The 16,840-nt window shown below is 29.2% G+C and overlaps 1 protein-coding gene across 1 annotated transcript; it reads right to left on the reverse strand.

The window, feature by feature from the left end:
* Positions 1–1,361: 1,361 nt before the first annotated feature.
* Positions 1,362–16,458, reverse strand: LOC119614661 (putative protein TPRXL). Its single transcript, XM_037970777.1, has 2 exons — positions 16,323–16,458; positions 1,362–2,379 (listed from the first exon to the last, which is right to left on the reverse strand). Exon 2 carries the CDS (start codon positions 2,127–2,129, stop codon positions 1,389–1,391), a length of 741 nt encoding a protein of 246 aa, XP_037826705.1. The 5' UTR covers positions 2,130–2,379; positions 16,323–16,458; the 3' UTR covers positions 1,362–1,388.
* Between the last annotated feature and the right edge of the window lie 382 nt (positions 16,459–16,840).

Below are 16,840 nucleotides of genomic sequence, written 5' to 3' on the forward strand. Positions count from 1 at the left end.
TATAAAAACTTTCTCTATTCCAGAACAACTTTTTCTATAAAAACTTCCTCTGTTCAGAGCAACTTGCTCTTGTCTAGAACAGCTTTTTCTATAAAAACTTGCTTTTGTTTAGAGCAACTTTTTGTGTAGAAACATGGTCTTGTTAAAAGCAACCTTTTCTATAAAATCTTGCTCTTGTTTAGAGCAACTTTTTCTATAAAACTTGCTCCTGTTAAGAGCAACTTTTGCTATAAAAATTTGCTCTTCTTTAGGGCAACTTTTTCTTGTTTAGCGCAACTTTTTCTGTAAAAACTTGCTCTAGTGTAGAGCAACTTTCTCTATAAAAACTTGCTCTAATGTAGAGCAACTTTCTCTATAAAAAGTTGCTCTAATGTAGAGCAACTTTTTCTATAAAAACTTGCTCTAGTGTAGAGCAACTTTTTCTATAAAAACTTACTCTAGTGTAGAACAACTTTTTCTATAAAAACTTGCTCTAGTTTAAAGCAACTTTATCTATAAAAACTTGCTCTAGTCTAGAGCAACTTTTTCTATAAAAACTTGCTCTAGTGTAGAACAACTTTTTCTATAAAAACTTGCTCTAGTGTAGAGCAACTTTTTCTATAAAAACTTGCTCTAGTGTAGAGCAACTTTTTTCTATTGAAACTTGCTCTAAAGTAGAATAACTTTTTCTATAAAAGCTTGCTGTTGTATATAGCAACTTTTTCCATTAAAACTTGCTCTAGTGTAGAGCAACTTTTTCTAGAAAAACTTGCTCTTCTTTAGAGCAACTTTCTCTAGAAAAACTTGCTCTAGTCTAGAGCAACGTTTTTCTATAAAAACTTGCTCTAGTGTAGAACAACTTTTTCTAGAAAAACTTGCTCTTCGTTAGAGCAACTTTTTCTATAAAAACGTGCTCTGGTGTAGAGTAACATTTTCTATAAAAACTTGCTAGTGTATAGCAACTTTTTCTATCAAAATTTGCTCTATAATTTCCAAATTTTCTACAAAAAAAATGTTGCCCATTGGAATAAGAGTTTGTCTCTCCCTGCTTAATGTTAGGACTTAGAAATAAACCATAAGTACATCAGCAGCAAAAAGTACAGAAAGAAACAAACAAAACTGCAAAAAGAAAAGCACATTTTTCATTACCTAAGGCCCACAGAGTTATTTATAAATTTTCTGTTTAACTCTAAAAAAAAGCGAGAAAATCTTAAAATAGTTACAAACAAAACTTGTACGTTTGGGCTAAAAATAAAACTGAAACTTTAAGGAGAAAAAAATTTTAAAATAAACTTGATAAACCAGACACGTTTCTCATTGCAAAACTTCATCATGATGACAATGATCATCTGTAGCAAAATGAGGAAAACGGCAATATGTAATAATAATAATAATATTTTAAGAGACATTTAAGTTAAAAGGTAAAAGTGTTTTAGATCAAAATAAATAAGTAAAGAGAATAACTTACCTATGCCCAAAGATGTGCCGATTTTGCCTGAGACATTTAAAAATTTCATATCCTTATTTATTAAATCTCTACTATTGAACAAAGATGGAAAAGCATTTAATGATGAGGAAGATGAAGCCGACGAAGGCGATAAAGGCGAGGAAGTCGGAGATGATATAGAAGATGCAGATGCAGCTGAAATGGCACTACTTCCGCCACCACTACTACCCTGAGTTAAACTATTTGCTGCGGCTGGTGTATTTTTACCTTTAACCGCTGATGACGGTGGTGGAGGTGGTGGACCCAGTGTATTGGCACGAATCGAATTTAATTTCTCCAATAAAGCCGAACCACTTATATTGGGCATAAGAAAACTGGGTACAGCGGTATTAGGTTGAGGTGCGCCAGTTTGACTGGGATCAGTAGCAGCCGTAGTACAGAGTTTACTAATACTCAAGATGAACGTTATGAAAATAAAATTCGATGAAGTAAAACTGAAACTGATCAATTGTTGAATTTTACTCTGATAGTTGGAGCTGTTGCTAAAGAATTTACTAATTTTGGGTGGTTCGTCACAGGCAGTTTTAGCGCTGGTGCTGCTGTTGCTGCTGCAGTGACTGCTATTGCTGTCGCTGTTGTTTGAATTATAATTGAATTCGTTGTTAAATGTGTAATTTGGCGGATTTAAAATCAATGTTGCCATTTTATGTTTAATTTAATTGATTCTTTTTTAATTTTTTATGAATTGAAATTTTTAAAGATTTTTTTTATTTAATGATTTTTAATTGAATGAGAAAAACTTTTAAAGTGGATTTTTAACACTTATCACTTCACTTTTATTTAATTTTTTAATTGATTTATTTTTCACTTTTTTTTGCAAAAATTTATTCACTTTAATTTAATTTATAATTTTTTTGTTGAGGATTTGCTGGATAAATGAGATTTTCTATTGACTGAAAATAAAAGATAAAAATAAAAAAAATTAAATTAATTTACCAAAATTTTTAATAGTTTAAGAGTTAATTTAAGTTTTCTTTCAGTTAAAAAACAAAAAAAAAACTTTTTAAGCAAAGATCAGAAAGATCAAGAGTTTCCCTAAGACTCTGATGTGTTTCCTAAAAGAATGATCTTCAGATTGTGATAAGTTTTCATTACATTCAGACATAACTTCATTCAGATTCTAAAGATCATCATCAAATTATGAAGATTTTTCTATGAAAGATGATCAGATTCATCAGATATTTTCTATGAAAAAGATCTTCAGAATATGATGACAAAGATCATCAGATCCTGATAACATTTTCTATAAAAATGATCATTAGAATCTGATAAAAAAGATCATAAGAATTTTCGATGAAAAAGATCATCAGATTCTGATGATATTTTATATGTAAAATATCATCAGATTCTGATGATAGATTTCTTTGAAAAAGATCATTAGAATCTTATAATATTTTCTATGAAAAAGATCATCAGATTCTGATATTTTCTACAAAAAAGGTCATCAGATTATAATGATATTTTCTATGATAATATCATCAGATTCTGATGATCTTTTTCATAGAAAACCATCATCAGAATCTGATGATATTTTCTATAGAAAAGTTCATCAGAATCTGGAGATATATTCTATGAAAAATATCATCAGAAACTGATTACATTTTCTATAAAAAAGATCATCAGATTCTGATGACATTTTATATGAAAAAGATCACCAGATGCTGATGCTTGTTTTCTATGAAAGAGATCATCAGATTCTATGAAAAAGATCATCAGATTCTGATGATAGTTTTCTACGAAAAAGATTCTGATGATCATTTTCTATGAAAAATATCATCAGATTTTAATGATATTTTCTATGAAATATATCTTCAGATTCTGATGATAGTTTCTATAAAACAGATCATCAGATTCAAATGTTAATTTTCTAGATTCTGCTGACATTTTCTATAAAAAAAATCATCAGAATCTGATTATATTTCCTATGAGAAAGATCACCGGAATCTGATGACATTTTCTACGAAAAAGATCATCAGAATCTGATGAAAAGGATCATCAGATTCTGATGACAGTTTCTATGGGAAAGATCATCAGATTCTGATAATATTTTCTGTGAAAATGATCATCAGATTATGATAATATTTTCTATGAAAAAGATTATTTGCTTCTGATGATATTTCCTATGAATAAGATCATCAGATTGTGATGATATTTTCTATGAATTAGATCATTAGATTCTGATGATATTTTCTATGATAAAGATCATCAGATTCTGATGAGTTTAGATCATCTGATTCTGGTGATATTTTCTATAAAAAAGATCATCAGATTTTGATGATTTTTTCTATGAAAAAGATCATCAGATTCTAGTGATAGTTTTCTATGAAAGAGATCATCAGATTATGATGATACTTTCTATGATAAGATCGTCAGATCATCAGGTTCTGATAATATTTTCTATGAAGAAGATCATTTGATTCTAATGATTCAGATCAGATTGTGAAGATCATCATCTTCTGAGGAATCAGTTTTTCTACAGAAATCAACATATAGAAATGATCGTCAGAGTTAGATTGAGGTGATCACCACTTTCTGCTAAAATTTAATCAGATTCAAATGAAGTTTTCTCTAAGACATGAGTATTTGATGAATTTTTCCATAGAAGAAGTCGTCAGTTTCCGAATAACTTTTTCAGGGAAAGGGTCATCAAACTCTTTGTTAAAGCTGTTTGTGTATTTTTTTTTTAATTCCTTTAGTAATTAGGTGTGTTTTCTAACACTTTCTTTTGTAAATTTTTCCTTTCATTTGTTTTTAAAACAAATTTAAATTTCAGATATCAAAATAAAATAGGTTACTTAATCAGTTTAGTTGATATATTTGTATAATTTTTGCTTTATATTGTTATTCTGTATTTTTAAACGAACAACAAAATCATGTCAAAATGGGATTATTTAACACCTTTTTTTCAAAAACATCTATAAAAGTCTACATGAGTATATTTGAAAAATAAAAAAAAAGAAACAACATAAATAATGAGATAAATGTTGAGAAAAAGAGATATTTAGATACATAGCTTATCGATCTATTCATCAGCTGACATGATTATGTATTAAGAGGCAAACAAAAAGCATGACAATTGATAGATGATAATGATGAATGGATGGATGGGTAGAGTTAGATGATCATTCGATTTATAATTAACGTTTATTGTAAGAGAAAACGTATAAAGGTTTTGAAGATTTCAAAAATTAACTATGTAATTATACAAATTAGTTACTTAATTATGTTTAATTATTAGAAAAATTTGAAAGTTTTGGAATTTAGAATAACATTGATAATTTTATAAAAAACTAGCATACCCTGGGTGCTTCGCTACCCTAACTTAAATTAAATACATACAAAGTTTTGTGTCCTTTTATAGAAAATTAAAATTGATTAAACATTTTTTTAATGTTTCAGTTTATACGTTCAATATTACGTGATTAAATTCGCATTCAGTAAGAAGCTTGTATTTTTAGTTTCATTCATTTAGCTTCCACATTATAGAAAATTTCGAAAGTACTATTTGAAAAAAAGTACTATAAAATACCTCTAATAGATTATTATTTAATAATTGTATGTTTCTGTGTTCAATATTATATACAATTCAAATAATATAATTTTAATGAATGAAAAAGTACCAAAAGTACCTTTCAGTAGATTCTCATACACTAGGGTCCCTACATTTTAAATTTTATTTTCAATATCTATGTCCAATATCGTAAAAATATCAAAAAGTACCATCGAAAAAGTACAAAAATCTCTCTCTCTCTCTTTAAATTCTCATTTAATAAGGATCGTGTGTTCCGGTTAACCATTATAAAGAATCTAAAAGGTACCATTTGAAGAATAGAAAAGTACCAAATAGTTCCCACTTACAGAATATTATTCAGTTAAGACCTAGGTTGAATATTTTAGAAAATTAAAAAAGTACCATTTATGAGATAAAAAGTACTAAAAAGTTCTCTCTTAAAGAGTCTTATTCAATGAGGATCGTGTATGTTTAATAATCATGTGTTTTGAATTCATATTAAAGAACATACAAAGAGTATCATTTGAAGAAAGAAAAAGTACCAAAAGTGGAATACCTAAGTGGAAAGTACTAATAAAGAATACAATTTTTCCCCTTTTCGCTTAGAAATATACTTTTTCGAGAATTAAGTTTACAAAATGTTCCGTATTTAAATCTATATATCACAGATAAAACACACTTTTTTAAAATTTTATAAAAATTGGCTCAAAGAGTTTGAATAAAATTAAATTTCCCGTTTTTTCTCTTTTTGGTACTTTTTTCCCCAGTGAAATATCAAAAATTTTACAATAAATATTACAGAGTTAGTCCGTAATTTAATAGGAATAACTCAATAAACCGAAAAAGTTTTCTTAATGTGCTAAAAAAGAGTACAGTTTTCTCCCTTTTACACCCAAAAAGGACTGAATTTTAAAAAAGTACGAAACAGGTGTCTCATAATTTTGGGAGATGTATCCAAAATATTTATAAAAATTTTATTCAAAAGTTATAAGGGGCCAAAAAAGGTACCAAAATCACATTTGTTACACATTTTTACCCCTTAAAAGTACGAATTTCAAAAAAGTACCAGACACCCATCTGCTCATTTTAAGAGTAGATACAGATGCATTTAAATTTTTTCTTGTATCACTAATATTGTGTAAGATAATTAAGAAAACCTGTTTTACACGTTTTTTCCCCTTTTTAACCGTAAATGTACAAATTTCCAAAAATCCCTCCTTAGTGGATCTACATAACCAAAAACACATCTACTGTCAAAATTTCATGATTCTAGGTTCAGCCGTTTGGGCTGTGCGATGATGAATCAGTCAGTTAGTAACGCTACTCTTTTATATATATAGATTTCAGTTTTTTAAAAGAAGATTTTCTCAAAAACCTTTAGAGCAGCATTCGGCATTCTCTTAAACAATGTCAAAGTAAATAAATAAATTAAAAAATCGCATAAAAATAGAAGCTATAAGAAAACGCACATTTTGGCCAAAATTTAAAAAAACAAATGTTGTTATTTAATAACAACCAACAACAAAAAACGAATAAAATAAAATACGAAAACATTAAAAGATATAAAAAGAAACTGCAGTAATCTAAAGGAATCGAATCAATTTGCATTTTGTTAAATTTGCAACAATCTAGCAAATATTTTTATAAAATCTTTCTTTTTCCCTTTAAATACTGTTGTCAAGCTAGTCGTACACCTTTTTGTCTGACTGTCTAAAACGTCAACACTTTATCTTTTCAAATCAAATCAAACTACGTCAAGCAAGTCTTTCTTTCTTCGTCATCAAATTGACCTCAAATATGCAAATATTTTTAAAAACACCAGACATACTATATAAATAAAAAAAAATTGTTTATGCTAATTCATAACTGAATTCATTAAATTTGTTTAAAATTTAAAACTGGAAATTATCATAATTATTTATAAATAATATAAAAATTTCATTCAACAAGACAAATCTTTTGAAATTCTGTTAGAAACAAGGAAGAATTGAAAAAATCGCAAAATAGAAATGACAAAAAATCACTCCCAAAAGCAAAACGCCAAAAAGTACGCTACATTATCCCCTTTAAGGCAACGATGCATGTACTAAAAAGTACTTTTCACTTAAAAGTACACAGAGAGAAAAGGAAATATACACGCCTGGTATCAAATTGACACCAATGAGTTTATAATTTTTCAATAACATCCGTTGTTAAAGTATATACATACGTACGACAACACTATGTAATGTTGTCAACATTGCAACAATTCGTTGTCGAAGTCTAAATGTTATACACATCCGTTGTCTAAATGTTAACAAACGTGGTAAGCTCACTATTGACAACGGCTTGTTTGTCAATAGTGAACTTACCACGTTTGTTAACATTTAGACAACGGATGTGTATAAAATTTAGATTTCGACAACGTTGTTAACATTACATAGTGTTGTCGTACGTTGTATATACCTTGACAACGGATGGTATTGAAAAATTATAAACAGTTTGGTGTCAATTTGATACCAGGCGTGTATATTTCTTTTCCCTCTGTGTACTTACCCCTTTAAAACAATTGCCCCTAAACCTTCCAAACTTTTTTTAATCGTACATATCTTCACAAAGTTCAAATTTTTCAACTAAACTTTTCTTCTAGTCCCTTAACCAACTTAGCCCTGAAACCACATTACCATCTCAACCAAGGTAGGGTATCAAATCAGCATAAGAAATGTTGCCAAAAACAAAAACTTAAATAAACAACATTTCAAATAAACTGAATACGCATATAAATAATTTAGTAACAAAAAAAAAACAAACAAAATATAATAGAACTACAAGATTAAGATAACCAAGAAAATTTCTTGCTCAAAAAAAGAACAACCAAATTTTAACAACTAAATCAGTAATTATAAAAACAAACAGTGGGACTTATCTAAAGAAAATGTTAAAAAAATTCTTAGGAACTTGACTAACTTCTTAGAGTCCAAAGAATTCTTCCACAGAAAAAGTCACTAGACTCAGAGTAATAGATGATATTTCAGAATCTAATGATCTTTTTCGCTAGACAAATCATTTCAAAACTCTTTAGAGAGAAACTGTGATCAAAATCATTTCCATACTCACACTAGTCTGATAATCTATTTCAGAATAATACGATCTAGAATAATCGTATTCTTCTATTAAAAAACTCATCTTTTCTCAGTTGAAACTTTCTGAAGATCATTTCCATGAGAAATCTATTCAGAATCTGATGATCTTTAGCAGATTATCAGATCATCAGATTCGGATGAGTGTTACTAAGGGTTTTCCTCTTGAAATATCATCAGATTCTGGTGAGTATTCCTATGAATAAAATCATCAGATCATCAGTTTACAAACGAAAAAGATCATCAGATTCTGATGAGTCTAACTATGGAAAAGATCATCAGATACTGATGAGTCTAACTATGGAAAGATCGTCACACTTTGGTAAGTCTTTCTATGAAAATTATTAAAGTTTCTGATGAGTTTTCCTATGGAAACGATCAACAGATTTTAAAAACTATTTACATAGGTCATCCATCGAAGATGATCTTTTCTATAGAAAAGTTCCTCCGTCGATGATGATCCTTTTTATAGAAAAGTTCCTCCGTCGATGATGATCTTAACTTTTTCTTTAGAAAAGTTCATCCGTCGATGATTTTCTATAGAAAAGTTTATCCGTCGATGATTTTCTATAGAAAAGTTCATCGGTCCGGTGATGATCTTTTCTATTAGAAAAGTTCATCGGTCGGTGATGATCTTTTCTATAGAAAAGTTCATCGGTCGGTGATGATCTTTTCTATAGAAAAGTTCATCGGTCGGTGATGATCTTTTCTATAGAAAAGTTCATCGGTCGGTGATGATCTTTTCTATAGAAAAGTTCATCGGTCGGTGATGATCTTTCTAAAGTCTCGGTGGTATGATCTTTTCTATAGAAAAGTTCATCGGTCGGTGATGATCTTTTCTATAGAAAGTTCATCGGTCGGTGATGATCTTTTCTATAGAAAAGTTCATCGGTCGGTGATGATCTTTTCTATAGAAAAGTTCATCGGTCGGTGATGATCTTTTCTATAGAAAGTTCATCGGTCGGTGATGATCTTTTCTATAGAAAAGTTCATCGGTCGGTGATGATCTTTTCTATAGAAAAGTTCATCGGTCGGTGATGATCTTTTCTATAGAAAAGTTCATCGGACCGGTGAACTTTTCTATAGAAAAGTTCATCTGTCGATAATGATCTTTTCTATAGAAAAGTTCATCTGTCGATAATGATCTTTTCTATAGAAAAGTTCATCTGTCGATAATGATCTTTTCTATAGAAAAGTTCATCTGTCGATAATGATCTTTTCTATAGAAAAGTTCATCTGTCGATGATGATCTTTTCTATAGAAAAGTTCATCTGTCGATGATGATCTTTTCTATAGAAAAGTTCATCTGCCGATGATGATCTTTCTATAGAAAAGTTCATCTGCCGATGATGATCTTTTCTATAGAAAAGTTCATCTGTCGATGATGATCTTTTCTATAGAAAGTTCATCTGTCGATAATGATCTTTTCTATAGAAAAGTTCATCTGTCGATAATGATCTTTTCTATAGAAAAGTTCATCTGTCGATGATGATCTTTTCTATAGAAAATTCATCTGTCGATGATGATCTTTTCTATAGAAAAATTCATCTGTCGATGATGATCTTTCTATAGAAAAGTTCATATGTCGATGATGATCTTTTCTATAGAAAAGTTCATCAGTCAGTAATGATCTTTTAGGGATAACTTCATCAGTCTATGATGATCTTTTATAAAGAAAAGTTTACCATTCCATGATGATCTCTTAAAGAGAAAAGTTCCTCAGTACACCCACTGTAAATTTCTTTACAATGTTGTTATATGCAAATAACAAAACAACAAAGTAATGTAATGTAATAACAACATTACTTGAGGCCAAGAGAAGTAGAGTAACTAAGCGAAAACTAAGAGGAGCGAGAGAGGAAACAATTGCTGATGACGTAGTGTTGAGTGTTCAATATGTATTTGCGTTTATTTTTTTATGTTGTGGTGGGGATTAAAAAGAAAAATAAACAACAAAAATTTCAGAAAACCGGCATATTGAAACAATGCAAAACAAAAACAAAATACCATAAACAGTAACAACAACAATAAAGCAAAGTAGTAAACATGTTTAAGCAGAACTTCGTTTTTAGAAAAGAATGAGTAATAACATAATAAATAAATAAAAAAAACTATTATTTTTTTTTGCGCAAAAACAAACGGCACATTGACACCAATTGTTTTAATTAAACAAATTAAAATGCAGTCTCATTAATAGTATTTTTGTTTCAATTTTCTTTTTTTCTTAGTTATGACTGCTTAGTTGCTTAAATAAATAAATAAAAATTGTTTTATCAAAAATAAACAAAACAAAATTTCAAGGTGAAAAAGGCGGAATTAAAAGAAACATTCATTTTTTTTCACAAAAACACAGAAACCAGCTTTAAAATAAACACTGTGTTTTTTTTTAAAGAAAAAGTTATATATATTTTTTTGAAATCAAGATAAATATTTAAAATTTTTGAAATTTTTTTTTTTATAAAATTTAATTTTATTTTTATGTAAATTTTCTTTCTTACTTTTTTTCTAATTGTAATTCTTAACTAAAAAAAGAAACAAATGATCGCGCAAAAACGAACTAAACCGAAAATATCACTAACAAAATTTTTGTATTTAATTTTATTTATTTTTATCTAAAAACATTGAAACTTAATTAAAATTTTATTTCTATTTCTCTTTCTATTTTATTTTTTATTTTTGTACGTAAAACACACAATATTTGTTAAAAAAAACGCGTACCGGCGGTTGTTTAAGACACGAGACGCACAAACAATCGACTGACTAATCGTTCCGTTTATTATCTTAAAATTTGTCTAAAACACCAACAACAACAATATAAGACTCTTCTTTTGATTGTCTTTTAGTATTTTTCTTTATAAAATAAATTTCTCTACTATCCAACGACAACAACAATAATTTTAAAATATTCAACTCTTAATAAGGTTTCTTTTCGCTAGTTCACTTTTAGTTCACTCTTAAATTAACTTTTTAGTTCACAGAGTCCCACAATAACTAAAATAACAATAATATTCATCAAGTGTTTGGTTGTTGACTATTGACTGTGGAGAAGAACGAACGAACGAAAGAAAAAAAAACTTCGTAAGCACTCAAGTCACAACACTCTACCTGAATTTTTAACTTGTTCGACGTGAGCATGTGAACACGCAACAACAATCGATACAAACGTACGTCATGTGAGCATTTTTTTCCCCACATATACGAGTTTAATGATCGGCCCCCCCAAAATGTTTAAATAAAAAACCCACAACAACAACAAACATAAAAAACTCAACAAGTGTGTGTTTATGTTTCGATATGGTATTGGAGACTCTTTCTCTCTCATTCTTTTATATAAAAGCTACCAGATCTTAAGAAAATTGCTCATCACATGATCCTTTCTATAGAAAAATTCATAAGAATCTGAGAATCATTCCCCAAAAATAAGTCATCTCTACGAAAACGATCCGAATGATCTGTTATATTGGAAAATGCCATCAGTACCAGATCTGTCTTTTCATTAGGAAAAGTCATTAAAATCTTTTTTACGGCGATTAGAATCTGATGATATTTTCATTAGGAAAAAGTCAACAGAATCAAATGATCTCTTAATATTTATTCTAATGATTTTTTCATAAGAAAACTATAGGAAATCTGACGATCTCTTCACTAAAACATACTAGAATCTGATGATCTTTTTTGCTCTGGGAAAATTCACCAGAATCTGCTTATATGTTCTCTAGAAGTCAATGATAATCTTTTTTCTAGGAAAAGTTACCGAAAACTGATGATCCTTTCTCTAGGAAATGTCATCGGAATCTGACTATCTTTTCTGTTAAAAAGTCATTAGAATGGGATGATCTTTTCGCTATAAGATGTCATCAGATGCTGATGATTTTTTCGCTATGAAAAGTCATCAGATGCTGTTGATATTTTCCATAGGAAACTGATGATAGTTTCTTTAGAAAAAGTCATCAGAATCTGAAGATCTTATCTATAGGAAAAGAAATCCGAATCTAATGATCTTTTCAATAGGAAAACTCTTCAGAATCTGATGATAATTTCCGTAGGAAAACTCTTCAGAATCTGATGATCATTTCCGTAGGAAAGCTCTTCAGAATCTGATGATCATTTCCATAAGAAAACTCTTCAGAGTCAAATGATCATTTCGATAGGAAAACTTATCAGAATCTGATGATCTTTTTCATAAAAAAGTTTATCAGAGTCTGATGATCTTTTCCATAGGAAAGCTTATCAGAGTTTGATGACATTTTTGAAAATACATTTTTACCATAGGCAAACTCATCAGACCCTAATGATCTTTTTCATACTCATTAGAGTCTGATGATGTTATCTTTAGAATCTGATGATCATCTTTAGAATCTGATGATCATTTCCATAGGAAAACACATCTAAGTCTAATGATATTTTCCATAAGAAAACTCATCATAGTCTGATGATACTTTCCATAGGAGAACTCATCAAAGTCTGATGACCTCCTCCACAGGAAAATTCATGAGAGTCTGATGATATTTTCGTAGAAATACTCATTAGAGTCTGATGATCTTCTTCATAGGAAAACTCTTTAGAATTTGATGATCATTTCCATAGAAAACCCTTCAGAGTCTGATAATGTTTTGTTTAGGAAATCTCATCAGAATCCATAGGAGAACTTATTAAAGTCTGATGATCTTTTCCAAAGATCAATTCCATAGGCAAGCTCTTCAGAGTCTGATGATGTTTTCTATAGGAAAACTCATCAGATATTATCCATATCATAGATATTATCATCCTAGTCTGTAAATCTATTCCTAAGAAAAACTATTTAAGAGTCTGATGATCACTTCCATTGGAGAACTCATCAGAGTCTAATGATCCATTTCATAGGAAAACTCATCAGAATTTGATGATCTTTTCCGCAGAACAACTCTTTAGAGTCTAATGATCTTTTCCATAGTAGAACATATCAAAGTCTAATGATCTTCTCCGTAGGAAACCTCAACAGAGTATATGATATTATCAATGGAATACTCTTTCGAGTCTGATGATCACTTCCATAAGAAAACTCTTCAGAGTCTAATGATCACTTCCATAAGAAAACTCATCAGAGTCTGAAACTCTTAAGAAGCTGATGATAACTTCAGTGGGAAATCTAATCAGAGTCTGACGACCTTTTCCAATCAGAATCTGTTGAGCTTTTCTTTAGGAAAAGTCATCAAAATCTGATGGTATTTTCCAAAGGAAAACTCTTTAGAGTCTGATGATCTTTTCCAAAGATCAATTCCATAGGAAGGCTCTTCAGAGGTAACCCATCAGATAATATCCATAGGAATACTCATCCGAGTCTATTGATCTTCTCCTAAGAAAATCTCTTTAGAGTCTCATGATCTCTTCCATGGGAAAACTCATCAAAGTCAAATGATCTTTTCCTTCCCCTGTGATAGGTTTTCTTTCTACCAGCAATCTGGCAACTCAATTGAAATTACAAAACCCCCTGTTATTGTTTGCATATTTTGTTTATGCCAAATGAATGACACTCTATTTTCTTTTACCGGTCTCCATTTATCATTAATTCTCATAATCTAAGAGAGTATCTCACTCCATTTCATAAAAAATTAAAGAGTCTCTTTAAAACTCTTTAAAAATATATTATTATCATAAGGTTGCGTGTATGCACTTAATGCATAAATGCTTTGGCTCAAACATGTTTGGTTATTTGGGTTGTTGTAACCAAAAGAAAACACACAAATAAATTATACAACTAAATATAATAAAATGTACTAAAGAAAATTTGTAAAGTTAACGATACCAAAAAGAACAATCGAGAAAAAATATAATGTAAATATTTGCAGGAAATTTTTTTTTTATAAAAGCCAACAAGGTCAACTGCAATGAACAAATGTTTAAAAGTGAGTCGGTAAAATTTTTAACAGATACTATATAATTTGCATTGATTATAATGTATTGGATAATATTGTTTTTCAATTTTACAAGTAGTCTAATTAATAGTTTTAACGAAGTACATTTTAATTACAACATTAAGGTGTGTAGCAAGATTTTATAAAGAAAAAACATAGTTCACACCCTAATGGAGTTTTTTATAAAGAAAATGATCATGATATTCTTATGTATTTCTCTATGAAAAAGATCATCAAATACTAGAGAGTTTTTATATGGAAAAGATCTTGTAAATCATCCTATGAAAAAGATCATCAAATTCTCTGGAAAAAATTTTCGTACTCTGACGACGAAAAGATCATCTAGGATGAGTTTTCCTATGAATCATTAGTCTCTGATGATCAGTTTCTCACAAAGACAAGAAATCAATAGTTTTCTAGAAAAAGATTATCAGTTTCTGATGAAAAATATCATGAGTCATGAGTGGAAAAGATCATGAGTTTCTCATGAAAAGCCCGTGACAAAGAAATGACCAGTATTCGATGAAATAATCATCAGACTTTATTGATGAGTGATGGAAAGTATCATCAGAATGTGATGAGATATATGTTATGGAAAAGATCATTAATCTATGATCAATCTAAGTTTTCCTATAGAAATGGTCATCACTTAGTCTCTGATGAGTTTTTCCTATGAAAAAGATCATCAGTTTTTCATGAAACGAAAAAAAAAATCAACAGTTTTTGATGAAAATGATCATCAGTCTCTGTAGTTTTCCTATGAAAAAGATCATCAGTTTCTGATGGAAATTATCATGAGTCATGAGTGGAAGAGATCATGAGTTTCTCATGAAAAGCCCCTGACAAAGAAATGATCAGTATTCGATGGAATGATCATCAGACTTGACTTGTTGATGAGTGATGGAAAGTATCATCAGATTGAGATGAGATATCTTATGGAAATGATCATCTGTCTGCTCTTCTACGGAAAAGAAATTCTGTTTCTTATGAACAACTCTTTAGACTCTGATGTAAAGGTGATCAGAATCAGATGACTTTAATAGAGAAAAGATCATCAAATTTTCATAACTTTTTCTCTTTTCAAAGAAAAAAGATGATCAGATGCTGGTGACTTTTTCCAGGAAAACTTTTCCCATTAAATTTTCGCAAAAAAAAATCAGCAGATTCTTGGTTGTGATGACTTTTTGCAGAGAAATGTTTTCGTAGAGAAACAATCATCCAATTTTGATGGCTTATGATCACAGTATTCCGATGACTTTTCATATACAAATGATTATCCGATTTTTATGACTTTTCGTAGAGAAATTTTCATCCGATTTAGATGACTTTTCTCAGAAATAAGATCATTCGACTATGATGACTTTTCTTAGAGAAAATATCATCCGATTCTGATGACTTTTCTTAGAGATATGATCATCTGATTTGGATGACTTTTTCTAGAGAAAAGATCAACAAATTTGATGTATTTTCGTCAAGAAAAGATCATCAGATTCTGATGTCTTTTTGCAGAGATTTGAAGATCGTCCGATTTTGATGACTTTTCTCAGAAAAAGGATCATTCGACTGTGATGACTTTTCTTAGAGAAAAGATCATCCGATTCTGACGACTAGATATCATCTAATTTTGATGACTTGTATAGAGAAAAGATCATCCGATTTCGATGCCTATTCGTAAATAATTGATCATAAGATTCTTATGACTTTCTCATCAAGAAATGATCATTAGATTCGGATGATTTTTCGTAGAGGAATGATGACTTTTCCTAGATAAAAGATCATCAATTGCGTTTACTTTTCGCAGAGAACAACTGATCATAAGATTTTGATAAGTTTTTCTATAATTTATTTTAAATTTAGAAATTTTTATGAAAATTTTTAATTTTTTATGAAAATTTTAGTTTTTATGAAAAATTTTAATTTTTATTTAAAATTTTATTTTTGATCAAAAATTTGATTTTTATTAAAAAAATTAGAAAATTAGATTTTTATGAAAAATTATTTTTAAATTTTTTTTTATAATTTCTTTTATAAAAATTATTTTTTTCATAATTTTTTTTAAATATTTTTTTATAAAAATTGCTTTTTATCAAAAATTGTATTTTATCAGAAATTAGATAAATTTGTTTATATTTTTTTTTCCACAAATCACACATTTCTTTTAAAATTTATGATTTTATCAAAATTTTTAAATAAATTCACAGAAAAGATCAACATTTTTTAGAGTTTTTTTTAAGTTTTCTACAAAAAATCCACTTAAAAACTTTATGGTTCAAAATTTTTATATTGATATTTTTTTTATTTTTAACACCAACCCGAAAATCCTTAGCAAATCGCGATAAAAACGAAAAACCACCCTAGGAACCACCACAACGAGTAAAAGTAACCAGTAAACGAAACCGTTAAAAATAAAAGCGTTTTTAAAGCAACAGCTCCGAAGCACTGGTCGTATGACTCTGATTAGGGGCCACAAAGAAATTAACATTAAGCCCATAAAACGCAAATCACTACTATCAGCGGACAAACATTATCAATAAATAATACAATTTTATTAGAGGGTCATAATATTAAAGGAGATAGAGGCCAGGTGGGGAAATAACACTATAATAGCTAAGGCGTCAAAATGTGGTCTGAAAATAGCAGATAAAATAAGTCAATTCTGCTGCTAAACTTAAGTGCAAACCTTGTAAATTAAACCTAACTAAACCATCAGCTAAGTAACGCAAGCGTCTAACGTTAAGGTACACACTAGCGTTAACGTTTTAGTTAGTGGCAGCGTAATAGGTGCCAATTGCTTTAAATTAATTTGATAACAGATACTATTATATGACTA

This window comes from Lucilia sericata, unplaced genomic scaffold (assembly GCF_015586225.1).
Source record: "Lucilia sericata isolate MDLA Ls3-8-SP2 unplaced genomic scaffold, ASM1558622v1 Contig003224F_arrow, whole genome shotgun sequence".
NCBI lineage: Eukaryota > Metazoa > Arthropoda > Insecta > Diptera > Calliphoridae > Lucilia > Lucilia sericata.

Coding starts and splice junctions, on each gene's coding strand:
- LOC119614661 (XM_037970777.1), bottom strand. CDS start 2,129: ATGGCAACATTGATTTTAAATCCGCCAAATTACACATTTAACAACGAA.